The sequence below is a fragment of the Tamandua tetradactyla genome, chromosome X (assembly GCF_023851605.1).
Source record: "Tamandua tetradactyla isolate mTamTet1 chromosome X, mTamTet1.pri, whole genome shotgun sequence".
NCBI classification, from domain to species: Eukaryota; Metazoa; Chordata; class Mammalia; order Pilosa; family Myrmecophagidae; genus Tamandua; species Tamandua tetradactyla.
In genome coordinates, this window is record NC_135353.1 from 27,111,921 (window position 1) to 27,135,172 (window position 23,252).

General features: G+C 36.1%; 1 protein-coding gene across 10 annotated transcripts; it reads left to right on the top strand.

Annotated features, from left to right (window-relative positions):
- Window positions 1-1,459: 1,459 nt before the first annotated feature.
- PABIR2 (PABIR family member 2) lies at window positions 1,460-22,613 on the top strand. Of its 10 annotated transcripts, XR_013169460.1 has the most exons (11): window positions 1,460-2,692; window positions 4,881-4,971; window positions 8,594-8,650; window positions 8,948-8,991; window positions 9,083-9,137; window positions 9,402-9,503; window positions 9,789-9,850; window positions 10,447-10,511; window positions 12,905-13,001; window positions 14,516-16,880; window positions 19,840-19,918. XR_013169460.1 is itself a non-coding variant. In XM_077145871.1 (10 exons), the coding sequence occupies exons 1-10, from the start codon at window positions 2,595-2,597 to the stop codon at window positions 20,838-20,840; spliced, it is 741 nt and encodes a 246-aa protein (XP_077001986.1). In that variant the 5' UTR covers window positions 1,460-2,594; the 3' UTR covers window positions 20,841-22,613. The 10 variants fall into 10 exon arrangements, 9 of the variants coding, with proteins under 9 accessions (XP_077001986.1, XP_077001987.1, XP_077001988.1 ...); XM_077145871.1 differs by lacking the exons at window positions 14,516-16,880; window positions 19,840-19,918 and adding an exon at window positions 20,771-22,613; XM_077145872.1 differs by lacking the exons at window positions 14,516-16,880; window positions 19,840-19,918 and adding an exon at window positions 20,771-22,613 and having other exon boundaries at window positions 10,450-10,511.
- Window positions 22,614-23,252: the final 639 nt, after the last annotated feature.

Sequence of the window (23,252 nt, forward strand, 5' to 3'; positions counted from 1 at the left end):
TGATGTGATTAAAACCTGGAAATTATGCCCAAGGTAGCATCCTTCCTCTCACATATCCTTGAGTTTCTCCTAAATTGTTAAGCTCCTGAAAGGCAGGGATTCTAATAAATTGTTTCCTCAGAATTAGGGACTGTGAATGTGGTCAAAAAAATGATTATTTAGTAGCTGCCGTGAAAGAAGAATGTACTGAATGTAATGTACTGGCAGATGAGTGGTTGCCGAGACCTTGAGATAAGAGATACATAAACTGCTCAAAAACAGAGATTGCTATTTTTAATTTTAGATGGGGGAAAACAGGAAATTTAGAGGAATTTTAGAGGAATTTCCTGTTTAGAGGAAACTATCCAAAAGTGTTTTAAAAACCCTCATATAACAAAATTAATAGAAAAGAGGGGAAAAAAATAAAACCCTCATATAACAAGCCCAAAACATAAACAACATAAAACACTGAGGAATAAAATGACGATTGGACTTGGCAAGGTGAATATGGGACAACTGAACTGATGAGGTAGAAAAATATATTTTTTGCGAAGTTTTAAAACCTATTCCATAGTTATTAAATTTTGCTATTTTTTTTTTTAATTTGCTAAGTTCTTTTTGGGGGAGGTGGGTGCATGGTCCGAAAATTTGCTAAGTTTTAAAACCTACTTCATAGCTATAGAATTTCCCATACTTTCTAGGTATGTATAATTAGCACAGTACAATGGCATTCTTTCCCCTGGGGTCATTCAAGTTGTGAAGATTAAAAGAATTAATATGTTCTTAGAACAGTGCCTGGCACACAGTACGTACTAATTATTTGTTAAACAAAATAAATAATTCCAGGTCTCATACACAAGGAATTACGATGAGAGAGAGAGAGAGAGAGAGAGAGAGAGAGAGAGAGAGAGAGAGAGAGAGAAAGAAAGACAGGTTTCTAGTTCTGCTACTTGTCCTTCAAGACTTTGGATATTCCTAATATCGTTGAAGCTAATGGTGCTTATAGGATGAAAATGAGTGCTTCTCACTAGCTATATGGACTCTCAATAGATTCGCTTTATTTTTAGTCCCTTGCTTTGGCTTTTCACTGCCGTTTTGCCTAGTGCATCCAAATAGATAATCTGAAAAAGAAATCAGCCCTTCCAGCCAAAGACCAACAAAATCGAGGGATTTACGAAATTAACAGGCATCAGGTATTCCGTCACAGAGGTCAGAGCGTACAAATTCGGAATGAAATGTGGAAACTCCATGTCTCCCTGTGGTTATCTGCAACATTGGACCAAATTCCTCCTGAAAGATTTTGCTCCGGTATCTCTAACTTATTGGTTCTTTTCGAAATCGAGCGGCAGGGTTCCCGGGCCAATGCCATGGAGGAAGGCGCCGGGCCCCCTGGAAACGCTCCGCCCCTTTGGAGAGGGTTTGAGGGGCGGGGCTCGCACGCATGCTCCATGTTCGCAGGTCCATTGGAGCGCACGCTGGGCGCGTGCGCAGGAGCTTAAGTGCCGGGACACGGAAGACTGTTGGCCCGCTGGAGGCTCCCGCTTCTGAAGCGTAGGAGGCTGAAGAGGCGGCAGGTTGTAGATTTTGGTCTTGGCCCCAGCGGGTTCCCAGGGGCCATTAGAACCTAAGAGAGGAAGAGGAGGCACCGCGGCGGCGGCTGTGGGATCGAACCCCCCCCCACCCCAACTTGTCCTCGAGGCGGGGAGGGGGGAGGGAGGAGAGAAGCACTTATCACAGGGCTGAGGAGACTCCGGGACCGGGTTCCGGGGCGTGGAGGGCTGGACCGGGTCCCGAAGCATGGGGGACTGGAGCCGCCGAGGCCGCCCGGCTGGGCCCTGCCCTCCCTTCAGCTCCTCGGTGCTAGCGCTGCCTGAGCAGCCGCGGCTCCTGTAGCCGGGCCCCACTTGAGGCCCTCGGCCGGAAAGTAGCAGCATGAATTCCGCCGCTGCCTAGTTTCCTCCCCCTCCTTCTCTTCTCCCTCTGTCCTCCTTTTTTCCCTTCCTCTATCCTCTCCCCCACACTTCGCCATTCTCCTACCCACCTCACCCACCCCGTGGTTCTCTTTTCCTTCACCACAGCCCTTTTCTCCCCGCCCCCGCCTTCTCCTTACTCTTTCTCTTTCCCGCTTTGTCCTCCTGCTTTCTTCCCTTGTCCTCCTCCTTGCTTGTCTGTCTTCCCCCCTACCCTTTTCCTTCTTTTTCTTCTTTGCCCTCTTCCTTTTACCTTCTCTGTCCTCCTGCCTTTCCATCTAGCCTTTTCCCCTGGCTCTTCTCTTCTTCCGCCATTCTTCTTATCCTCCTACCATCCGTTTCTTCTCTCCCTCCTCCTCCTCTTCTCCCCTCCGTCCTCTTCAGTTCTGTCACCTTCCACCACCACCTCTATCCAACTTCCCTCCCTCACCATCATCCTCCCTTCCTTATCATCCTCCTCCTTCCCTCCTCCTTCTCTCCTACTTTTCTCCGCCCCCAGCCCCCGCCCCCAAGCCTCCGCCCCTTAGCCCCCGCCCCTAGCTGCCAGTCCCCAGCAGCTCAGTCCTGCAGTGAGAGTCTTGGGAGTCCATAGCTAAGCACCAGGAGTGGAGCACTGTCTGCTGTGCCTGCCTGCAAGTCCCGGACATGGCTCAGGAGAAAATGGAGCTGGACTTTGAGCCTGACATGTCTGATGGGGGCAACCTGAGGAGATCCAGCAGTGCTCCCCTCATCCATGGGCTCAGGTGAGCAGGGTTGTGGAGGATGGGCTAAGGGGTTTGGGGGCTCCCTGACCTCATGCATTCAATCTTCCTTCCCTAAAGTGAGAGTTGGAGCTCCTTTGGGCTCTTCAAACTGCGGAGATGGGGGCTTGTTTGCTTGACAGTGACTTGGGTCCCAAGGTGGAGTGAAAGTTTGACCCCAAGCTCTAGGAAGTATGGGGGAAAGGGCCCTCTACCTGAGGCTCTGTTGTCCTTCTTTAAAAGGAACTACAGGAAGCTTCTGCTATTCTGACAGTCGCCCTGCCTAATTTACAGCACTGAATGTCAGACTGAAGCCCCTGGAACTAGACTTGCAACTTGACACCTGTCTCTAATTGCTGCTATTTCTAAGCTTCGTTTAGGAACCCTGGCATTAACAGAGGTTTACATTAATAAATCAGAATTTATCTAATAACTTGTAGTTAAATAGTATATTCATATCATTAAGTGGTTTGGAGTCATCCTAATGTTTTCAGATTCTAAAACTGCCTGAAATGCATTTCAGTGAAAAAAAAAAAAAAAAGGTGACATGTAGCTTAGTTCAGTGAGCACACATTTTAGAAAACAATGAAAATAATCGACTTTTGATTTTTAGTGGTAATATCTTATGTTTTATTGTGAATAAATCACCACAGGGTTTATTTTAAGGTAGAATCTTCTGATAGTGAATGTTAGGTTGGTTCACCTTCTGGGCTTATTGCGTTCTACTTTTATAAGTAGACAAGTCTTCATTTTAGGTAGAGAGTCAATTTGGGAGACCTTTTAGAAGTGGAATTAGTCCAGCATCAACAAAAAAGAGGATAGGAATTAGCCAAAAACATAGTAATCAAATACAATGAATGCCAGGGAAGAAGCAATTCTTTGTCTGTTGAGCTGATTAGATCATCTGTATTTTGGGGTAAATACTGATTTACTTTATCTCTTTTATTAAATACTATTTTGAAACCGAGGGAATGATTCTTTGCTTTCCTAAAGCTGTCCATAGCACGACATTTATTTTTGATACTACAAGAATAAACAGGTCTTTCTTGGTTGTCTTTTTAAATCTGGTAAGCAGGCAGTTGCTAGGAACTTGGGTGATCCTATTGAACTGCATTTACACAATTCTAGAAATAAAGCATGGTTTTTTGAATCATGATTAAGTAGTTACTTGAAAGGTAGCCTGATGTGACAAAAGAAGGGGTAAGAAGGCTAACCTAGTCCTCATTTTCTCACTAGCTATGCTCATGAATGAGTCACTTAACCTTTTTGAGTCTCATTTTTCTCGTTTAAAAATTAAGAGGGTTGAATTAGGTGATCTCAATGGTCCCTTGAAGCCTAATCCTGTTCAATTCTGAAAATCCTTCTTGAATCTTTATAAGAATGGCACTCTGCTAGGCACTGCAGGGATCTTATACGATGATGAACACAGCACTTTTGTTCCAAGGGATTTAGGATACATATACACTTTTCTTTAATGAACGGTATAGTTTGGTAGAGAACTATACCATTCTCTAGAACATCTCTTCTCCCAGTATGCTGTTTGGATTCAAAGAGGAGAATTTTTGCATTAGATTTGTGGGATGAAGAAAGACTTCATGAAAGGTTTGGCATTTGGTGAAATGGATATTAAAGGAGAGGAAGATTTTTAACAGATGGTGATAGGAGAGAGGGCATTTAAGGTAGAAGAAACAGCATGAACAAAAACTCAGGTATGTTTATTCAGTTGAACAGTGAGATTCAAAGGTCAAATATGTATTTAAGGCAATATTAGGAGATGTGCTGATAAGAGCAGTGTCCTAGAACAGGACTTCTTAGCCTTTTTCACAACATGGTATACACAAGAAATAATATTTCTGGGTCTTCTGGGAAAAACTGATTAGGCTGCTCATATCTGGTGGAAACCGGTTTGGGGGCCTGAGTTCTGACCAGAAGCAGCTGGAGGCGACCAGTCTGGAGCTCCGCCCCATGCATCACGTACTGTCCCCAACAATTGAGGAGATCAGTGTCCCTGCAAACCTGTGATCCACAGCACACTAGTGCAAAGAGGATTGTGAAGAGGACGGTGAGTTTATTCACTGTATGAAATGAGAAGCCATGGAAGAATTAGTTGATAATTAGAGAGTTGGCATTCATTTTAGTTGTAAAATACCTCAAATTTGAAGACATTAATAATTTTCTTTTTATTTTTCAGTGACCTTTCACAGGTTTTTCAACCTTACACATTTCGAACTCGGAGGAATAGTACCACAGTTATGAGCCGTCATAGCTTGGTAAGTATAGAAGTAAGTATCTGAAGTGATTTGGATTGAGGAAAACACTTTGAAATGTAATTATTTATTAAAAGTATGTGCTGTGCACAATTGTTTATAAAAGAAAAGATTTATTTTTCCTTTCTTGTTTAGTGCTTACACTGTGGCCATTCTCAGCTTTCAGTTCTAAAAGGAGATCTGGTTAAAACTTTTTGTCTTTTTTTTTTTTGCTGTGGGATTTTGTGTTTTTAAAAATTATTTGTCACTATTTGCTTCAAAGGTTGTGCAGTAAGTCAGTATTAACTTCTACTTCTAGCTGAAAAAGTGGTCTCTATTTCTCCTAGGATGCAAAAATCATTTGAGTAGAAGACTATTTATATTTGACTCTTATCTGTTGGGCAGTACATTCTTCCAAAGGAAAGATTCCTTTAAAATTTTTGTATTTATATTCTCAGAAGAGTTGATGAATTATGATGAGGATTTAAAATAGTAGTTCACTTATATGGCACACACTTATCTAGAGTTTATTGTGTGTTAGCAGCAAATCAGAAGAAATATATTGGAGTTAAAGGAATACTGAAGGCAAAGGAGGAGAAGGAAAAACTGAAAAGGAGAGCATTTAAAAATTTGTTTTCTGTATATGTGAAAAAATGTTTATAACGGTTATACAGCCATGTCCTTGATTTCAATAGCGTTGCGAAGGGGAAAAATTACCTCTCCACACTTGACTTTCCTCATGTGTAAGATGGGAAGATTCTTAATAGCGCTAGTCTGGCACTACTCACTGACAAATACCCTTTGTTCTGGCTGCACTAAAAAACCTAGCTTTCTGAAGGGACCATGTTGATTCAGTGCTCTGTGTTGAAATCTTTTTGCTATCCTTGTCCCCAGCCCATTCTCCTTTCTAGCGTTCTGGTCCTTCAAAACTCAGTTTAATTCTTATACCTCTTTTGGAAAACATTCTACAGCAGTTTGGGGGTACTTCTATCATAATATTAATTACATTGTAAACATTATAGCACAGTGTACTGTGTAAATCTTGATATACTTATCTGGGTCCACTAGTAACCGTCAAAAAAATACGGTGTTGGCAAATCAACTGGAAAGGAAGAGGCTGAGGAAAGAGATATACAGAAGAAGGATCTTGACAATTGGTTAGATATAAGGGCAGGGAGAAGGACTCAATGTGAAAGAGATTATATTTCTTGGTGACCAGGAGAATTGCTATTTTCTTTATTAGGAGTAGGGAAATTGAGAGGCATTGGTGGTTTGAAAGCAAAGAATATGAATTCTTGTTGGCACATTGAGTTCTTGGTACCACGGGTCCCACGCTATTCCCTAGAGCAATAGTCTAAATCTTTTTTTTTCCTCTGCACATTGTAATCTTCCTGGCTCAATACCTTTCAATTTTAGCAGATGACCCTTGCTTCTCACTTCACAAAGACAGACACCTATCTTATTTAACTTCAACTTTCTTCTTAATAATATCTGTACCTTCACATAGGTGTTTTTCCCTGAAGGCTCATAAATTTTTTCTGACCTTCCTGCCACTTTGTTCCATCTATTATCTCCTCTCTACTTTGTGTCTTTAGTCTCTTCTTCACTGGCTGTTTTCCTCCTACCTCTTCCTGGCTCATCTAATATCTGGAAAACAGATCTTTTTCTTTTCAATAGATCTCTTCTCTTTTTTTTTTCCTTCCCTTCTCTGAGCTTTTTCAAAATATAATCTCCAGTCAGCTATCTCTAATCCTTTGTCTCCTATAAACTATTGGGCCGATTTGTAGTCTCCTACCACAGCTCTGTTAAAAAACTGCTCTTGTAAAAGTCCCCAGTGCCCACCTAATTGCCAGTGTCAGGGGCCTCATTTCTTATATTACTTGAGCTCTTTCCTTACCTGACACCATCAGCCAATAGCTCCTTAAAGCTGTTGACTTTTTCTCAGCCTATACATTGCTCTTTTGTTTGTGGTACTAAGCATAAGCTTGTTCTTCTGTGTCTTTTTTTCAAGTCTACTTTTCCATTTCTTCTAAAACTGAAAAGTTGCATATCACATAGATGTGACATATAAATTTCTGACTTTTGTTGCTATCAGTTTTTGGCAATTCTTAGTTGGCTTTACTGATTATTTCACTGCTTTGCTTCCGGTTCTCTCTCTGACATGTTATCCTGTTAGAGAGTCTACCCTACCATATTTACTTGACTAGTAGCCTGTCATTTTTTCAAATGACCTTATTAAAGTTTCATCAGTACACAAATACTGTCTTTATGGTGGAGAAAAAGAAAAGACTTTCAAAGGATTTTACTGGTAGTTTTTCTCTTTTCAAAGCCTGGGAGAGGAGAAAGTGAAAGAAAGTGGTGGGTAATAAAGAGATATCTTTTGAGGTAAAATAACACTTCAGCAGATAACTTTAAAAATTTTTACCTGAATTAGATTTTGCCTAAAAAACTTATAGCAGTTTATCACCATTTCATACTATTTATTACATTAGTAGTCAGGAAAGTTTTAATATGATAGTACCTCTGTAACAGGATAATTGACTTAACTGGTTTTATAACATTAGACTAATTTGTATTTCATTAGGGAACAAATAGTAGTTGTTTATATTATTGCTATTAGAACTCTGTAAAATCTTTTGAAATGAATTATACCTTACATTTTGCAATCAGGTGTGATTATATGGGAGGAGCATAATTTAACCATTTCCAAAGACTCATTTCAGCTTTTAAAAAAAGATGATTTAAGGGAAAACAAGTTTTTTAAAGATACACCTTACCTTCCACACTAATTGTTTTTTAACTGTAAGGTATGTTGTGATAGTATTGGTGATCAAATTTTGGAAGCAATTTAGATTGTGTAAGCAAAATCTTATTGCGGTTTTGTGGTACTTTTTAGAAACATTAACCCTAGACAAAATATTATACCAGGCTTATTAGTTTGTCTCCCTGTCTTGCTGTATTAGTGATAAAAATGAATAAAATCAGTGTTTTTTTACTTTCTCTTCTTATATAGCCCTTTATTTAGATAAGTGGGGTAATGGGTTTTTCCAAGGCCCAGAGTCTTTTTTTTTTTTTTTTTTGTATGCTGTATGGTAGGGGTCACATTTCATTCTGTTTCCATGTGTATATCCCCTTAGTGCAGCACCATTTGTTGGATTTATGTTTGTTTGGTTTTTCATTTGTTGGCTTGGTTGTTTGTTTGGGAAGTGCATGGGCCAGGAATAGAACCCTAGTTTCCCACATGGCAGGCGAAATTCTACCACTGAACTAACCTCGCACCCCTAGTTAGGCTATTTTTTTAAAAATTTATTTATTAATTAAAAAAATAAAGAAACAAAACAACATACATAATCAGTAGTTCACAGTATCATCACTTCAGAGTCTTTTTTACATAAATTTATACAGCTTGGCATTCATTTGGGAAAAGTGGTAAAGTCAGTGCTTGTCTAGTGACAGATGGTGCTTTGAGTTTGGACACCTGGTGTACTTTCTAAAGACGAATGTATTGCCTCTAGTGCTTTAATGTTCAATGATTTAAAGAGCTAAATTTCTAAAAAGACTATGAAAAATTATCTAGAACTAGGTTGTATACCAGTACCGACAGCAAACCGCTGCTTGGTGATTCAGAAAATAGTAAATGTTTACTTTTCCTTTCCAGTTGCTGTCATCTTCTCCTAATCGTATTCCTAGTAGCAGACTGCATCAAATCAAAAGGGTAAATTTTACTTACTAGCTCACATCTAAAATTTTCTGGATTTTACATTTTGATTTTATTTTCATTTTGAAGATTTAGATATTTAAAAGGAGCCAGGGTGCAACTCTGGTTAGTTGTAGTCAGACTAAAATTCTTCCGTGTATGTGGATAAAATTCAGATGTGGCATGAGTGACAATCTTAGAATGTTAGTTGTGCTATGTTGTGATTATGCCAAATGAAGTAGAAAATTCTTTTCATTTTATTTTAAATAGAGAAATGTGGGGTAAATATGTTTTCGGCACATGTTGTCTTTTCAGGAAGAAGGCATGGATATGGTGAACAGAGAAACTGCATATGAGAGGTTAGTGCTTCACAAGAATAGGACATATAGCTTGTTACTTTGATTATGTCTTGTTTATAAACACTGATAGCCTTTCATTTTGTTTGTTTAGGGAAGTGCAAACAGCAATGCAGATAAGCCAATCATGGGATGAGAGTTTGAGCCTGGTAAAGTTTCTGCATATTTGCTTGTTTTTTTTATTTTCTAGAAACTTTTATATTGTTCATTGACTGCATTAGTTTTTCCATATGTTTCTGTGCTTTCTGCTTCCAAATCTGTATTTGTAAGATTTCTGCTTTTCTTGCAGAATACTAGTTTGCAATTTTTAGGATCTATGTATTTCTGCTCTAAACATGTAGGTATGTTATAGTAGTAAATAAGAGTCATAATGTGCTGAATTGTTATGAGGAGATAACACTTTATGTTTACAGAGTGATAGTGATTTTGACAAGCCAGAGAAACTATATTCTCCTAAGAGAATTGACTTCACTCCAGTTTCTCCGGCACCATCACCCACCAGAGGATTTGGAAAGGTAGGATCATTGACAGGACATAAACTGTCTCACACATACTTAGCTGTTTACTTTCTAAAATACACCCATGCATTGTCTCGCTTTTAAAGAATTCATTGACTTGAAAGAAAATTAGTGAAAATCTGTGATAGTAATTTGAAAATAATATATATAAGACATTTTAACAGCTAAGCAATAAGTACTTTGTTTCTGTCATTTTGAAAAGAACCTTTTAAAAACCAGAGCACTGTACCTATTTTAATATTAATTATATTTTCCTAGCAATGTTTTTCACTATCCTTGCAGATGTTTGTGAGTAGCAGTGGGCTACCTCCAAGTCCCATTCCCAGTTCAAGACGATTTTCGAGGTGAGTGAATCTGAATTTTAAATGTGATTCAAGTACCACTCATTAAATGTTTCTCAGATTAACTTTTTCCCCAACATTTTATTATGGAAATTTTAAAACATATAGCAAAATTGAGAGAATTTCACAGTAAACACCCATATACTCACTGTCTGTATTTTACCATTACCATTTTACCAGATTCATTTTTTGATTTGAGATTTAGTGTTTATTTATGTTCGGAGGACACTCACACATGCAAGATAATATATTCTTATTAAGGATAAGGAAAAAGTTCAGATTGTAGACCAGTCAAAACCCAGATAGGGATTTTTAATGAGGGGTCTTTTTTAAAAAATCAGTCGTGAGTATTGTTTTTAGGGTGATTTAAAAAAAATAGCTTGAAATCCTGTGTTGTGCTAGATTGCTGCATTCCAAGTCAAATCATGTATTGTCATTTGAGTTACTCAGCCTACACCAGTAACATTTTCCTTTTCTCTCTCCCTATATGAATGTTAGTTTTATTTATTTATTTATTTAGTGAACTGTAATACTGTACTATTTATCTTGCATCTTGAAAGGAAGTATTTCAAGTCATCCCATTTATTTATTAACTTAAGCAGGAGGAGTCAGAGTCCAGTCAAGTGCATTAGACCCAGTGTTCTTGGGCCTCTTAAAAGAAAAGGTATGCTTCCAATTTCTGATATTAAACCTGGCTGTGCTTGAAATAAAAACTAGAATTCCTGTCTGAAAGTAATTTAAGGCATACTCTCCTTTTTTTTCCCTAAAGAAAAGTAATTTTCCCAATGTATGCTTTACTTATTCTAAAGTTTGTAAATCAGGTGCTTGATACTGTTTTTATCTTTTTTGTGGGGGGGCGGGGGGCATGGTCTGAAAATTGAACCAAGGTACCCCGCATGAAAGGCGAGCATTCTACCACTGAACCATCCGTGCATCCTGTATCTTTTTAACATTTCATAACTGGATCTTGTTCATATATCCTTATTATCAACATATTTTCTGAAAATATTGCTCTCAGTGATCCAAATATAAAAGAGATCCATAATTGGTATGTTGCAGAAATACATGCTTATGTCATAGAAAATAGATATATAAACATGCTGTATGCTCCAGTATAGGGTGAGGTTTGCCCTGCCCCTTCCGCTCCACCTAATTACACCTCAACAAGGAGGATATTTTCTTATATTCAAGTTGATAGAACAGGGTACTCTCTTTTTTATGTGTGGATTTTTTTTTACGTTTTTTTAAAATAATTTTATTGTCAACCCTTAAGAAACAAACAAACATAAAATATTCGTAACATACAAGCATTCTATACATGGTGTACAATCAGTAGCTCACAATATCATCACATAGTTGTATATTCATCACCATGATGGGGTGCTTTCTTAATTACCTTATTTTTGAACCGCAAAGCACTAGCTAAAATGATTTCAATTAATGCTAGTTTTAGATGTAAATAGAGGGAACTTGATAAACTCTGTTAAAAAGACAAATTTAACACAGGGTTAGCCATTTTTTCTGGAAATATGACCACATGATTGCAAATGTTGGATACCATTTTAACTAGAATTTTAACTTTTAACTAGTAATTTTAAAAATGCAGTTCAGTAAGTGGTTACTTTGTGGCGATCACCTTTGGGACCAATAAACAAAAGAACTCTCCTAATAGTGAATGAATGAGTTATTGTGGCATTGGTTAAAACTTAGCAGTGAGAGTCATCATATACGATTCAAAATGTGCTATATTTCAGAAAACTTAAAATTGAAGATGGTCAATAAATTTTATTTTAAAAACAGTTTTTTTCCTTAATCTTGCTTGGAACTTTCTCAGGAGCTATTGAGTGAAAATAACAATTGGAAATTAAAGCTACTATTGTTGTTGTTTTAAAATTTTATTGCAGGAAGTTGGTATAACTAGTTTGGTTGTTTAGTTTCATAGCTATTCCAAATTATGCCAGCAGATGGAGGGGTTCTATGCTAAAAAGTGCTAAAGTCTTTTGCTAATAAAGTAGGGTTGCAAGCCAGGCAGGAGCTTTTCAAGCTATGTGCTAAAGCATGGAGAAAGCAAATAAAAATATAACCTTTCTTTAATATCAGTAATTTTCAGAATAACTTCGGAAGAAAGATAATATGAATGAATTAATAATACAGAAAAATGAATATTGCATTTGTTCTAATTTGCTGTTTTTCCATCATAAGAATCTCATACAGTTTTAAGTTCAAACTTATTAATTTCCAATTTGAGTGTAGACAGACTCATGAATTAAATTATTTTTAACATTCCATTTTAAAGCTCAGATAAAGAGCTTCAAAACCAAAGTATGTGTTTTAAATACAAATACAGCTTATTTTGAAAGGGTCTTTTTCTGTCTAACTTTAGGTCGTCAGTCTCTGTACTCCTGGTGGCAGAATATTAAGCATTATTACTCTTGGTGCAAAGTTTTTCTGTGACGAATTCTGAGAGAACCTATAGACAACAAGGGAGCTAATATAATGCCAATTTTGCAAATTAATTATTGCTGTAAATTGCAGGTGTGCTTTCAAAATTATATTTTTAATTTTCATTTTCACTAAATAGTCTAAAACAACCTTTTACTTACACAGTTCTTCATGCTATGTGTTTTTTTAACCTGTTTAACTCCAACTCAGGAAATGTTCAGATATTAAAATATATAAAATCAATAGTCTTTGCTAGTTATGTAGCATAATTTATTATTCACTGTGAGCTTCAGCCATTTGTAAATACTTTATTTGCAATTGTGGTTTGATTCATTTTTTTATGATAACAATCAATGTTCTATTCTTCCTTTAAAGAACACAAGTATATCCATATCATGCAACCTACAATAAATGAGAATTTCTTTTAGGGTTGCTGAGTTTTTTATTGAGATTATGTGGTAGTATCTTTCTTCTACTTTAAAGCACATGGAAAAAGAACTTTTAAGTAATGGCTTGAAAAAGTCAACTTTGGTTAAATAAAAGTCACCCATTTTATCATCAAGCCTGTATTTGTGAAATTGTGTTTTATGATAGTACCGTATCTTTCTGTTTTAGGTGAAATGGAGACAGAAAGCCAGCCCAAGAGACTTTTCCAAGGCACTACCAACATGCTGTCTCCTGATGCTGCACAGTTGTCTGATCTCAGTTCATGGTAAAAAATGAAATAAAATCAAAAGGCTATTAGGGTATGACCCATTTAAACAGAGTTACTTCAAAAGTATGTTGTGGGTGGGCGATGGTGGTGCAGTCACAGAGTTCTCACCTGCCATGCTGGAGACCCGGGTTCAATTCCTGGTGCCTGCCCAAGCGAAAAAAAAGTATATTGGGATAGTTTAAAATATTTTCTAGTCTTTATCCGTGATTATAGAGAGGAAATGTAAATCTCCATTAGAGGCATAGATAATGTGAAGAAAAAAAAAACAGGAAGTCATGGGTACTTCCTTTAGAAGTGTGTGTATCTTTTTGGTACTTTCACTTTCATTCCTAGTTTCTGTTAGATCAGCTTCTCTTAGTAGTTGCTAATTGTTGTGGTAGAGTGCCAGCAGTTAGATAGCCTAAGAAATTGTTTGTGGGTTGCTGTGGTAAAGCACATTGATTGTAACTGCTCTGTTTGTTTTTTGTATTATATTCCGATGACCTAGCAGGGAATACTCAGCATTCTCTTAAGCATGGTATTCTCTAGTTAGCATTGTATGTTATGTAATCATTTTTGGAAATTGGGAGATATTCCATTACAATGCTAACTAAGGTTCCATTTTTTAATTACCCTTCTAGATTAGCATGGCCTAGTCACGTAAATGTTTTTGTTAGTCTTACTCAGTTTACGAGTTCAGGTCTCTAACTCAAGGACCTTCAGTATTTTTATAATAAAGTTTTCTTTTTTTCCTATCCCTTGAATTTGGGCACTTGGATGCTGACATTTTGAAAGGAAGGGGATGGGATAGTAGTAGTGACCAGGTAATATTTTGAAATCTTATAGTACATTCTAATCATGTTGTGGACACAATTGTGTAGTGTCTTTCAGAATATTTTTGTTCCCCAAGCTTTTCAGCTGTGAATCTTTTTAAAAAGCCCATGAAGGGACTCACTTTAAAAATAAAAGGATGGTGGCCTCTAAATAGAAATAGTATATAGGCCACTTGTAAGGTATAAAGACTGATAATTTCTTCTTCCCATTATTCCCATTTTCATTGTTTTATGTAAGATAACTTGTACTTTTAGTTGACCTACAAGTTACAAGTAATTATAGTTTATTAGACTTGTTGATCAGCACTAACCTTCGAACAGATGCCTTTTAGATTGTTCTAGCTATTTTCAGCCCCACAGTCTCTTCTCCCTCTCATCTCTGTCTGTCCTTGGTAGCTCAGTGTGCTAATTTTGGTATGGAGTGCCTTTCCAGGTATGTAAATGATTGCAGAGAGAAAGTTCTGTCACTTGTCAAGAGGATAGTGGATGAAATTGCATACTTATTTGAAACTGCGTATCACAGTTATGGTAAAGTGTGTTTTAATATAGGTAAATGAATATAAATAGATTTACTTGCCCAGTTACTAACCAAGTTAGGTAAAAAAAAAAAAAATGAAAGCATTTTGCCAAGCTAATAACATCATAGGGTGAGGTGTTTTTTTTGTTTTGTTTTTTGTTGGTTTTTTTTTATTGTCTTAGGCTGACTGTCCAGGATGCCATAAAACAGGTTCAAGCAAATAAGTAAGAAAGGGGAGGAGAAGGTACAGTATTTGCCAATGATCCTTTCCCCTGGTTCAGTTGTATATTCCTCTGAGCCACCATTTCTCTGATGGTGGCTGTGGAGTGTGCTCTTATTTTTGTTGCCATAATTCACATCACCCTTAGACCTGTGACTGACTGAGAGAACTCTGGAACATTGACATTGGTGATGAAGGAAAATTTTAATTCTTAAATACCAAAGCTGTTGCCTTAAACTGGAGAGGAGATTTGCCTTAATCACAGCGTAGAGTGCTAACAAACCAAGACATGGCTCCTTGGTTTAAAGAACCATATGTTTATGGTTTAATATGTTTAAAATAATTTTTTCTTTCTCAAACTTTTGTAATGGACATTTTCAAACAGATGTGAAAGTAGAGAGAAATAGCATGATGAACTTCTGGGTTCCCACCTTCAACAGTTGTCAACATACAACTAGTCTCTTTTGATCTGTTCCCTCCCCCTCTGGAGAGTTTTAAAGCAGATGATAAACATATCATTTTATCCATAAGTACTAGAAATAATTTTCATATTTCCTAATTTAAATATTTCTTTATAGGATAACTATTATTAGTCAGACTTAGGTTGAAGGCGATTGGATCTTTTGATTTTTATCCATATTTATTTAGTCATTTTTTTGAGAACCTATATTCTTTTATCTCTTCGGTTTTCATTTTGAATATCTTTAACTGTAGTTGTAGATTTTAGTCTTTTTGAAGGACTACCATGCTTTAAATTCCTATCAGATCTCTTGTATTTTGTGTAAAAATACAAGCGTCCCAAAAGTGTTAGGCAGTTTTAGGCTTTCATAACTTCTGAAGTTCAAATGCTTCAAACCTGCAAATAATATCATTTGAAAGTTTAATTATTTATATTCTTTACAGTCTGTTTTGTGAATTTTGAATAATGAGCTTGTAATTTTTGTTTTACTCAGTGTTTGCCATCTTCCATCAGAGGGATTGAAACTGAAAACTAAAAAATTCATGATTCAAAATTCACAAAACAAAGTCAATGAAATTTAAGTAAACTTTCAAATGATGTTTTCTTTACATTTGTAGTATCCATACTTTCAAGATTGTTAAAGCTTAAAATTTCATTTTTGAGATATTCTATATACTAATATTGCTGACATTTATGTCTGCATTTCAGAGATTTTAAATATGAGCTATTCCTTTTATATGAAAATTGGATCCTATCTCTTTACATTACTTTCTAATGTTAGATATATATCATGGCAAAAATAATTTCACAGTGAGTATGTGGCATGTACAAAAAATAATCCTGATTCATTTAATAAATTAATAAAAATGTATATGAACACTTTGAAGAATTTATGTGAGCCCCTTAGACGTCTGTGCTGGCACTTTTAAACTCCTGTCTCCACAGTGTGGCTGTGGAAATGATCATGTTTAAATGTCTGATCTTAAAATCTTGGTAGTTGTAAGGAAAGATAATGCTGGGCCTTTCTTGATGGTAATATAGTAGAGACAGGAGAACGTAAACAGTCATAAGTATTTTCTGTTGTGTGGTTCATATCTTCCCTCAATATGTAGATTTAGTGGCCGGAATGAATTAATTCACTTTTTTTTTGCCATTTTTTGCAAATCTTTTTTTTTTAATGGAAAAAAAGAAATTAACCCAACATTTAGAAATCATACCATTCTACATATGCAATCAGTAATTCTTAACATCATCACATAGATGCATGATCATCGTTTCTTAGTACATTTGCATTGGTTTAGAGGAACTAGCAACACAACAGAAAAAGATATAGAATGTTAATATAGAGAAAAGAAATAAAAGTAATAATAATAGTAAAAAAAAAAAACCTATAGCTCAGATGCAGCTTCATTCAGTGTTTTAACATGATTACTTTACACTTAGGTATTATTGTGCTGTCCATTTTTGAGTTTTTGTATCTAGTCCTGTTGCACAGTCTGTATCCTTTCAGCTCCAATTACCCATTATCTTACCCTGTTTCTAACTCCTGCTGGACTCTGTTACCAATGACATATTCCAAGTTTATTCTCGAATGTCTGTTCACATCAGTGGGAGAATTAATTCACTTTTGATTTAAGTACCTCTGTGTCCAGTTGGTGAATTGTCCAGGTCCCTTGTTTTTTTTTCACTATTGTCTGCTATTAGCCATTAGTCTGAGGCTCCTTTAGAGCTCAAGCCAGGAAAGAAAGAAGAGAAAAACTCAAATTGGACCATATTTTGTTGCTTTTAGAAGCCCTGGTAAAAGGTTTAATAGTGGACACTGTGAAATTGCTTTTGTGCAGTGATCTCTATGGATTTAAAAAATCATGTAAGTATTGCTTTTTCGCACATATTATAATAACAAAGAGTGGTATGTGATCTAGAATCTGCCTGCATGACCATATGTAGTAATTCCAGATTAATTAAAACAAAAACTAGATTTTAGGTTAGTGAAAATGTCTGGTGTAAGGTTTACCAAGTTCTGAATCTGAATGGCATTGGAAACTAAATGTAAGTATGCTATTTTTCTTTTAATGAAAAAAAAATTGTATGTTAATATTTAATAGTAGAGAGGAAATTCTTGAAACTATATAAACTGAAGTGTTCAGGTTCATATTTTTTTCTAATTTCATTGATAACTTCTCCCTTAGCCTATTTCTCTTATGGTAATCAGTTGTGTTAGAAGATAGAATTCACTGCGCCATATAGTCTACATTTTTTTAATGAATTCAGAATTCACTCAAGCAAACAGGTCTTATTACAAATGGAATCTTTTAACCCAGGGCTCACCGTTGGTTTGGTGGTCAGAATAAGAAATTATTTATGTTCAGATTATCTTGTTGGTGGCCAAATTTTAATCTAAGCCCGTTTCTTCCTGCCAAGTAGCATGGAGCATGTCCTTCAGCTGCCCAGCCAATATGTGCTTTAGGAAAGTAAATTCATTTTACTATTAGTCTAGGCAAAAAGCTGCAGGAGGAAAACTTGCATATGTTCCAAAGGAAAATATAAAGGTCTTTTGATTTTCCAACGTCTTAGATTATATGTGCAACTTTCTTTCAGTAGTTTGAATAATTCATATTTTAGACCCATTTGCCATTTGGTTGAAAAAATATCAGAGCCAGCTAAATTTTCCAAACTTCTTACTTAAAAGCAGTATTATTAATGATGCATTTGAAAGCAGTGAGCATACGGTTAGAGTACTGTGGAATATACTGTTTCCAGTTTTATTTTTACTTTTCTGAAGCCTGTTTGTATTCTGTACTTACCTAGAAACTATCCACGGGTAATAGAAAAGCCATTTTTGAAGAAAAGTAGAAGAGCAGAGAAGCAGGGGGAAAGAGTTAAATTTCATCAGTGGTGGTATAGGGCCCAGAAACTTCCAAATGTGTCCCATAGGTTACTTGACACTGGAAATAAATTAACTTGGAATTCATAAAAATGATAATATTAAAGACACACTACCTTTAGACTCAGAGCATGTTAAACCAGAATGGACTTTTGCAAAGAAGCTAATAATCTCAGAAATAAAGATGCTTCAGACTTAGAGAAAACATCATTTGAAAGTTTAATTATACTTAAATTTCATTGACTTAGTTTTGTGGATTTAGAAAAATAAATTTTTAATTTTGTTTCATTCCCTCTGATTGAAAATGGCAAACACGGACTAAAACAAAAATTAAAAGCTCATTATTCAAAATTCACATAATTAACTGTAAAAAAATTTAAATAAACTTTCAATTGATATTATTTAGAACATGGTGTGAGACAAAGCTTAAGATTATACTAAGACTTTTGGGACACTCTGTGACATTTATGTCCACATTTCAGAGATTCTTAAACATAACTTATTCCTTTTATTTAAAATCCTAAAAGTGCCTGACTGCTTCTCCGGCTTTGTCTCACACCACGTTCTCCTTACTTTCTGTACTGTGGCCACACTAGCCTGCTTTTGGTTCCCAGAACTACCTGTGCTTTTTCCCAGACCTTACCTAGTTAATGCCTGCTCCTCTTTCGGATTGTGGGTCAAATATCACTTCTGGGGAGCCTTTTCCTGTTCCTAAATAAGATGGTTACCCATGCTATATACTCTCATAGCCCCTTCTATCTTTCCTTCATTGCTTTGATCACAATTTGTAGTTACATATTTATAAGCATAATTATTTTTTGTACTATACTGTAAATTTGTTGAGGGAAGGAACCCTGTCTGTCTTACACATCATTGTATTTATGATATCTAGTATAATTCTTACATGTAGCAGGCACTCAGTAAGTATTAGAATAAATTGAATGAGTGAATGGGTGAATTCAGGTCAGATACAGAACATAGAGCTTATATACTGGGTTGGTAGGATTCAGAGCCAGAAAGGCAGCTTGATGCCCAATTGTGAAGGCTCTTTTCTCATCCTGAAGTGAGAAGCCAGTTTTATGAGGGAGGCTAGATTGATTGTTGGGAGCAGTGAGGCCCTAGGATGGACGGGTAAGTTATCTCTGAGCTGTCTTATAGAAGCTCTTGATGCCCAGGCCAGGAAGTTTAGTGGACAGGTAAGTGCAGAAGTCAGTTGTCAGGATTAAAGGGGTGATAGGTGATGAAGATATTGGAGCCATGAATATTGTGTATTCACTTTAGGGACCAAAGAATGGAGTCTTTCAGAGATAGTAAGGACACCTTTGGGTTTCGAAGGCGAAAGGAAAGGAAACTGTAAGAAATTCATAAAGGGAGAAGAATATTATATCAAAGGCATATAATTGGAGGGGGAGATTAGAAGAAAAATATGTTTGAATTGAAAGCTACTTAGAAGATGGTAAGTGGTAGAATCTAAGGCAGTTGTAAGACTTTGTTCTAGAGTAAGAGACTGTGAAGTAGTATAAGAGTACTTCAGACGGTCCAAGGTACCTCAGTAAGTGACCATCCCTCTTACTGTAAGCCTGATGGGAAGGTAAGAAGATTATATAAAGGTAGAATTCTCTTGAGCTGAAGATAAGGCACTTCCCTCATGAAAACCATATCATGTCAAGAGAAACACTTAATGCACGCTGGCCATTCTGGTGCCTCCTGGAGAGCACTCAAATAATACAGGACCTTGATGGTCTTACTCTGAATTCTTGCAATTTTCTCATTTCGCAGGTATCTAAATGTAGTAAATTAATTATGCAGTTCATTGCTGTTGTGCTTATGCTTTTTATTATTTACAAATGCTCTACTGATTCGTGAGTTCTTCAAACTGGTTGCATGCTCTGTTTACCGTGTTAGATGCATTTGCTTATAATTCTTTTTGCTTTGTCCTCAGTTCAGATATTTTGGATGGCAGTAGTAGCAGCAGTGACTTATCCTCAGACTCACTGACTAGAGGCAGCGCTACCACAGAGTCTCCAGTAGCATGCTCCAATTCATGCTCTTCGTTCATCTAGATGGATGATCTCTCACCCAAGTGACAACCATTCTGATTCAGTGTTTTAACTGCTGTTTCCTATATAAAACATTTAGTGAGGAATGCAGAGAACTTTGATCCATAATAAGGATTAAAGTTTTACAGATTTAAATTATTTTGATGCCAGTCGTTTTTGGCATCCCTCTTCTCTAAAGTTCAATTTTGCAAGTGTAGTGACCTTACCAGTGTCTGTTTTGGTGGATCTCATTTTGGATTTAGTGACTAAATCTCAAATACTCGTTTTTGGTTGCTTAGAGTATATATGTATTTTTTCCTAGTGCCTCAATGGGCACCTATTTTAGAGTCTATAAGTGTAAGGAAAGTACTGATATATATTTTCTATAATGGTTCTTTCTCCCAGCAGTGATATGACAGAATTGATCAGAAATTCTCTTGCCTGAGAGATTTTTTTTGTTCTCTGTTAACTACATGGTTTCAAATCTCTTTCTTTCACAATAACAGAAGACTTGCTTTTGATTATATTAAATTTTTATTCTTTTGCATCAGCTTCAAGTACATTATTTCATTACTTTTTCCTGTTTGAGTTGCTTACTTGCCATTTCTCACAGACAGGAAGAAACACACAGTTGCTTTCATTATTATCCACATTGCTTCTTTGCTATTAGAGTGTATGAAGTGAGGACTGATTTTAGTGTTGAGGATATAAGTGGACTTTCAGGATACCTGGATTAAATTCCATGGGTTTTTATGACTTAGCCACCATAGTGACTATTTTTCTCCTGAAATCTACTGCCCTAAGGAATATATAAAATATTGTTACTATTTCCAGGTGGTGTTACCAAGGAGAAGAGATTCCTGCCTTGACCAGATGTGTGGAGCATCTACAAATGAATGAATAATATTATTTATGCGGAGATCACTGTGTAGAAAAGCATACACGGAGCTGTCAGTGTCTCGAGTGGTATTATGAGGCCTTAGGTGCCTTGGGGTACATTGTTTTGGTGTATGAGATGTATAATATAAGGTAGGGTGAAAAGGGGGACTTTATGTGATTGCCACATACTGTTTCTATTGCTGCTTTCTTCTGATCACTTTTTGTCATTAGATTTGTTTTGTTTTGGTTTTTTTTTTTCGTTTTCTGTTTTTGTTGTGTGGTAATTAATTGGTGGTGCTCACTGTGTTTTGGTTATCTTGTGGCCGTCAGAATTGGAATCCAGTTCTTGTCCATACTGTCTTATATAGTAAGGGCAGCTTAATATCTATGAGGCATCTTTTAAGAGCTGAATAATTCAGTGTGATTGTGCATTGTGCTTTTAAGAAGCTGTTTAAGCTCTGAACAGTGTACGTGGTCATAAATCCAAGGTATCATGAGTTATTTAATTGTTTAGAGACTAAACTCGTGACTGAGCTGTTTTAGAAACCTGATTGTGCTCTATTGCAATGTTATTTATTATTTATAAATGTGTAAAATGTCTGTTATGATGGATTTGTTTCTGATGTTCAGGTATTGTGGCTGGATTGTCTGTATTTAATAGGCAGATTTGCCTGCTAGGTTCATAATATTCCATTTCTAAATTATTGTAAGAACCAAAAACGACTGTATTTTTTATCTTTTAAAGACAAAGATCTTTGAATTATAAAGGAAGATGACATGCTTTGAAAGTACTCACAGACTGGTAATATTCTATGGCTTGCAGGGAGACCTGTTCCCTTTCAGTTAGAAGAGAACATCACTTTTAACTTGTAATAATTCTGTTACAGCATTATATGTGTTCTTTATTCTAAATTTTAACACCCACAGTGGTGGCCGTTTAATGGCTTAACTTTTCATATTGCTTTCACCTGTGCAAAGTGCATAGTCCTTCAAAGCTAACATAAATGTATATATTATGAAGTGTCCTCTAGTATGCCATTTTAAAGAAAAATTTCTTTGATGGTGTTCAGTGTATTTATTCTGTTTGTATAAGAGCCATGTTAAGATGTGTCTGCCTAAATAATATTAATAATAGATGGTTTTATCTTACAGGACATGTATCCACCTTCACTCTGCTGTCTTCTTTGCCTTAAAGGGACACTTTTGGCCATAAATTTTTGGCTCTAATTAAGAATTGTTAAGACATAGCCTTTGAAATGTGATGACGTTTAAATTTATTTTTGAAATTGTAGTACAATTTCAGTACAGTTTCAGTGGTGGGGTAGAACTGGGGCGGGAAAATGAAATTGTCCAGATGGTATAAGAACTAGGAAGCAAGATGATTTATTTTATTGTTTAAACCAAGGTTCATTTTTATTGTTGAAATTGACTAGCAAGTTAAGTTTTTGCAGGGATTGTTTTGAAACAAATGAAGGATAAGATATGTTGACCCTCAGATGAGCCTTGTTGGCAGTGCCCCTTTATTTTTATATAAAGTCTAATATTTGAAAGGTGATAATTGTTATAAAGTAAAACTCTGTCTTCTTATTCTAGTATTATATATTTCAGGCTTCTTATTTGAAAAGAAGTAAAAGAGATGAAACAATAAGAAATTCCTATACATGCTGTTTTTGCTTGATTGACTTATGTAACCACTGTGTTTCATGATAACTGCTTTTTAAATAATAGAACATTTTGTGAAATGCTGGCTTTATGTATATCTTAGAGTGCAAATTTAATAAAGTATACACATGCCTAAAATTCTGTAAATGTTTTCAAAGTCTATCTCTTTTGTTCTTATTAGCAATTATTTTCTGTTTCTATATTCCAGTATTTCATTCTCTGTCTAATTGAAGGTCAACTTTTAAATAAACGATATCAGGAACACAAAAGAAATAATAACTGTGTTGAGGTTTGGGCTGTTTCCCAAGACAAAGAAAAACCTCTCCACATAATTTGTCAAGTTTTCAAGATCATTTTGTAGAATTTGAAGATTTAGAAGATTCTTGTCAAGACCACACCTATTTCCTGTTTTCAGTTTATCTCTTTTTTTTTTTTTTTTTTTTTTTTTTTAGAGAGAGGGAGGAAGGGAAGGAAAGACAGAGAGAAGGAAGGAAGAAAGGAAAACATCTTTAAACATTTTCTTGTTTTATTATATTTTGTTTGTTTGTTTGTTTCTTACATGGGCTGGGGCCGGGAATCGAACCGGGGTCCTCCGGCATAGCAGGCAAGCACTCTTGCCCGCTGAGCCACCGCGGCCCGCCCTATCTCTTTTTTTTTTACATATTTATAAGCCATGATAAATTGTTTTTAGAACAAAATAGCGTACAAGTCAAAAAATAAAACGCTATTTACGCATGACTCGAGTTATAAACACTCGATTTTATTTTCAGTTTTT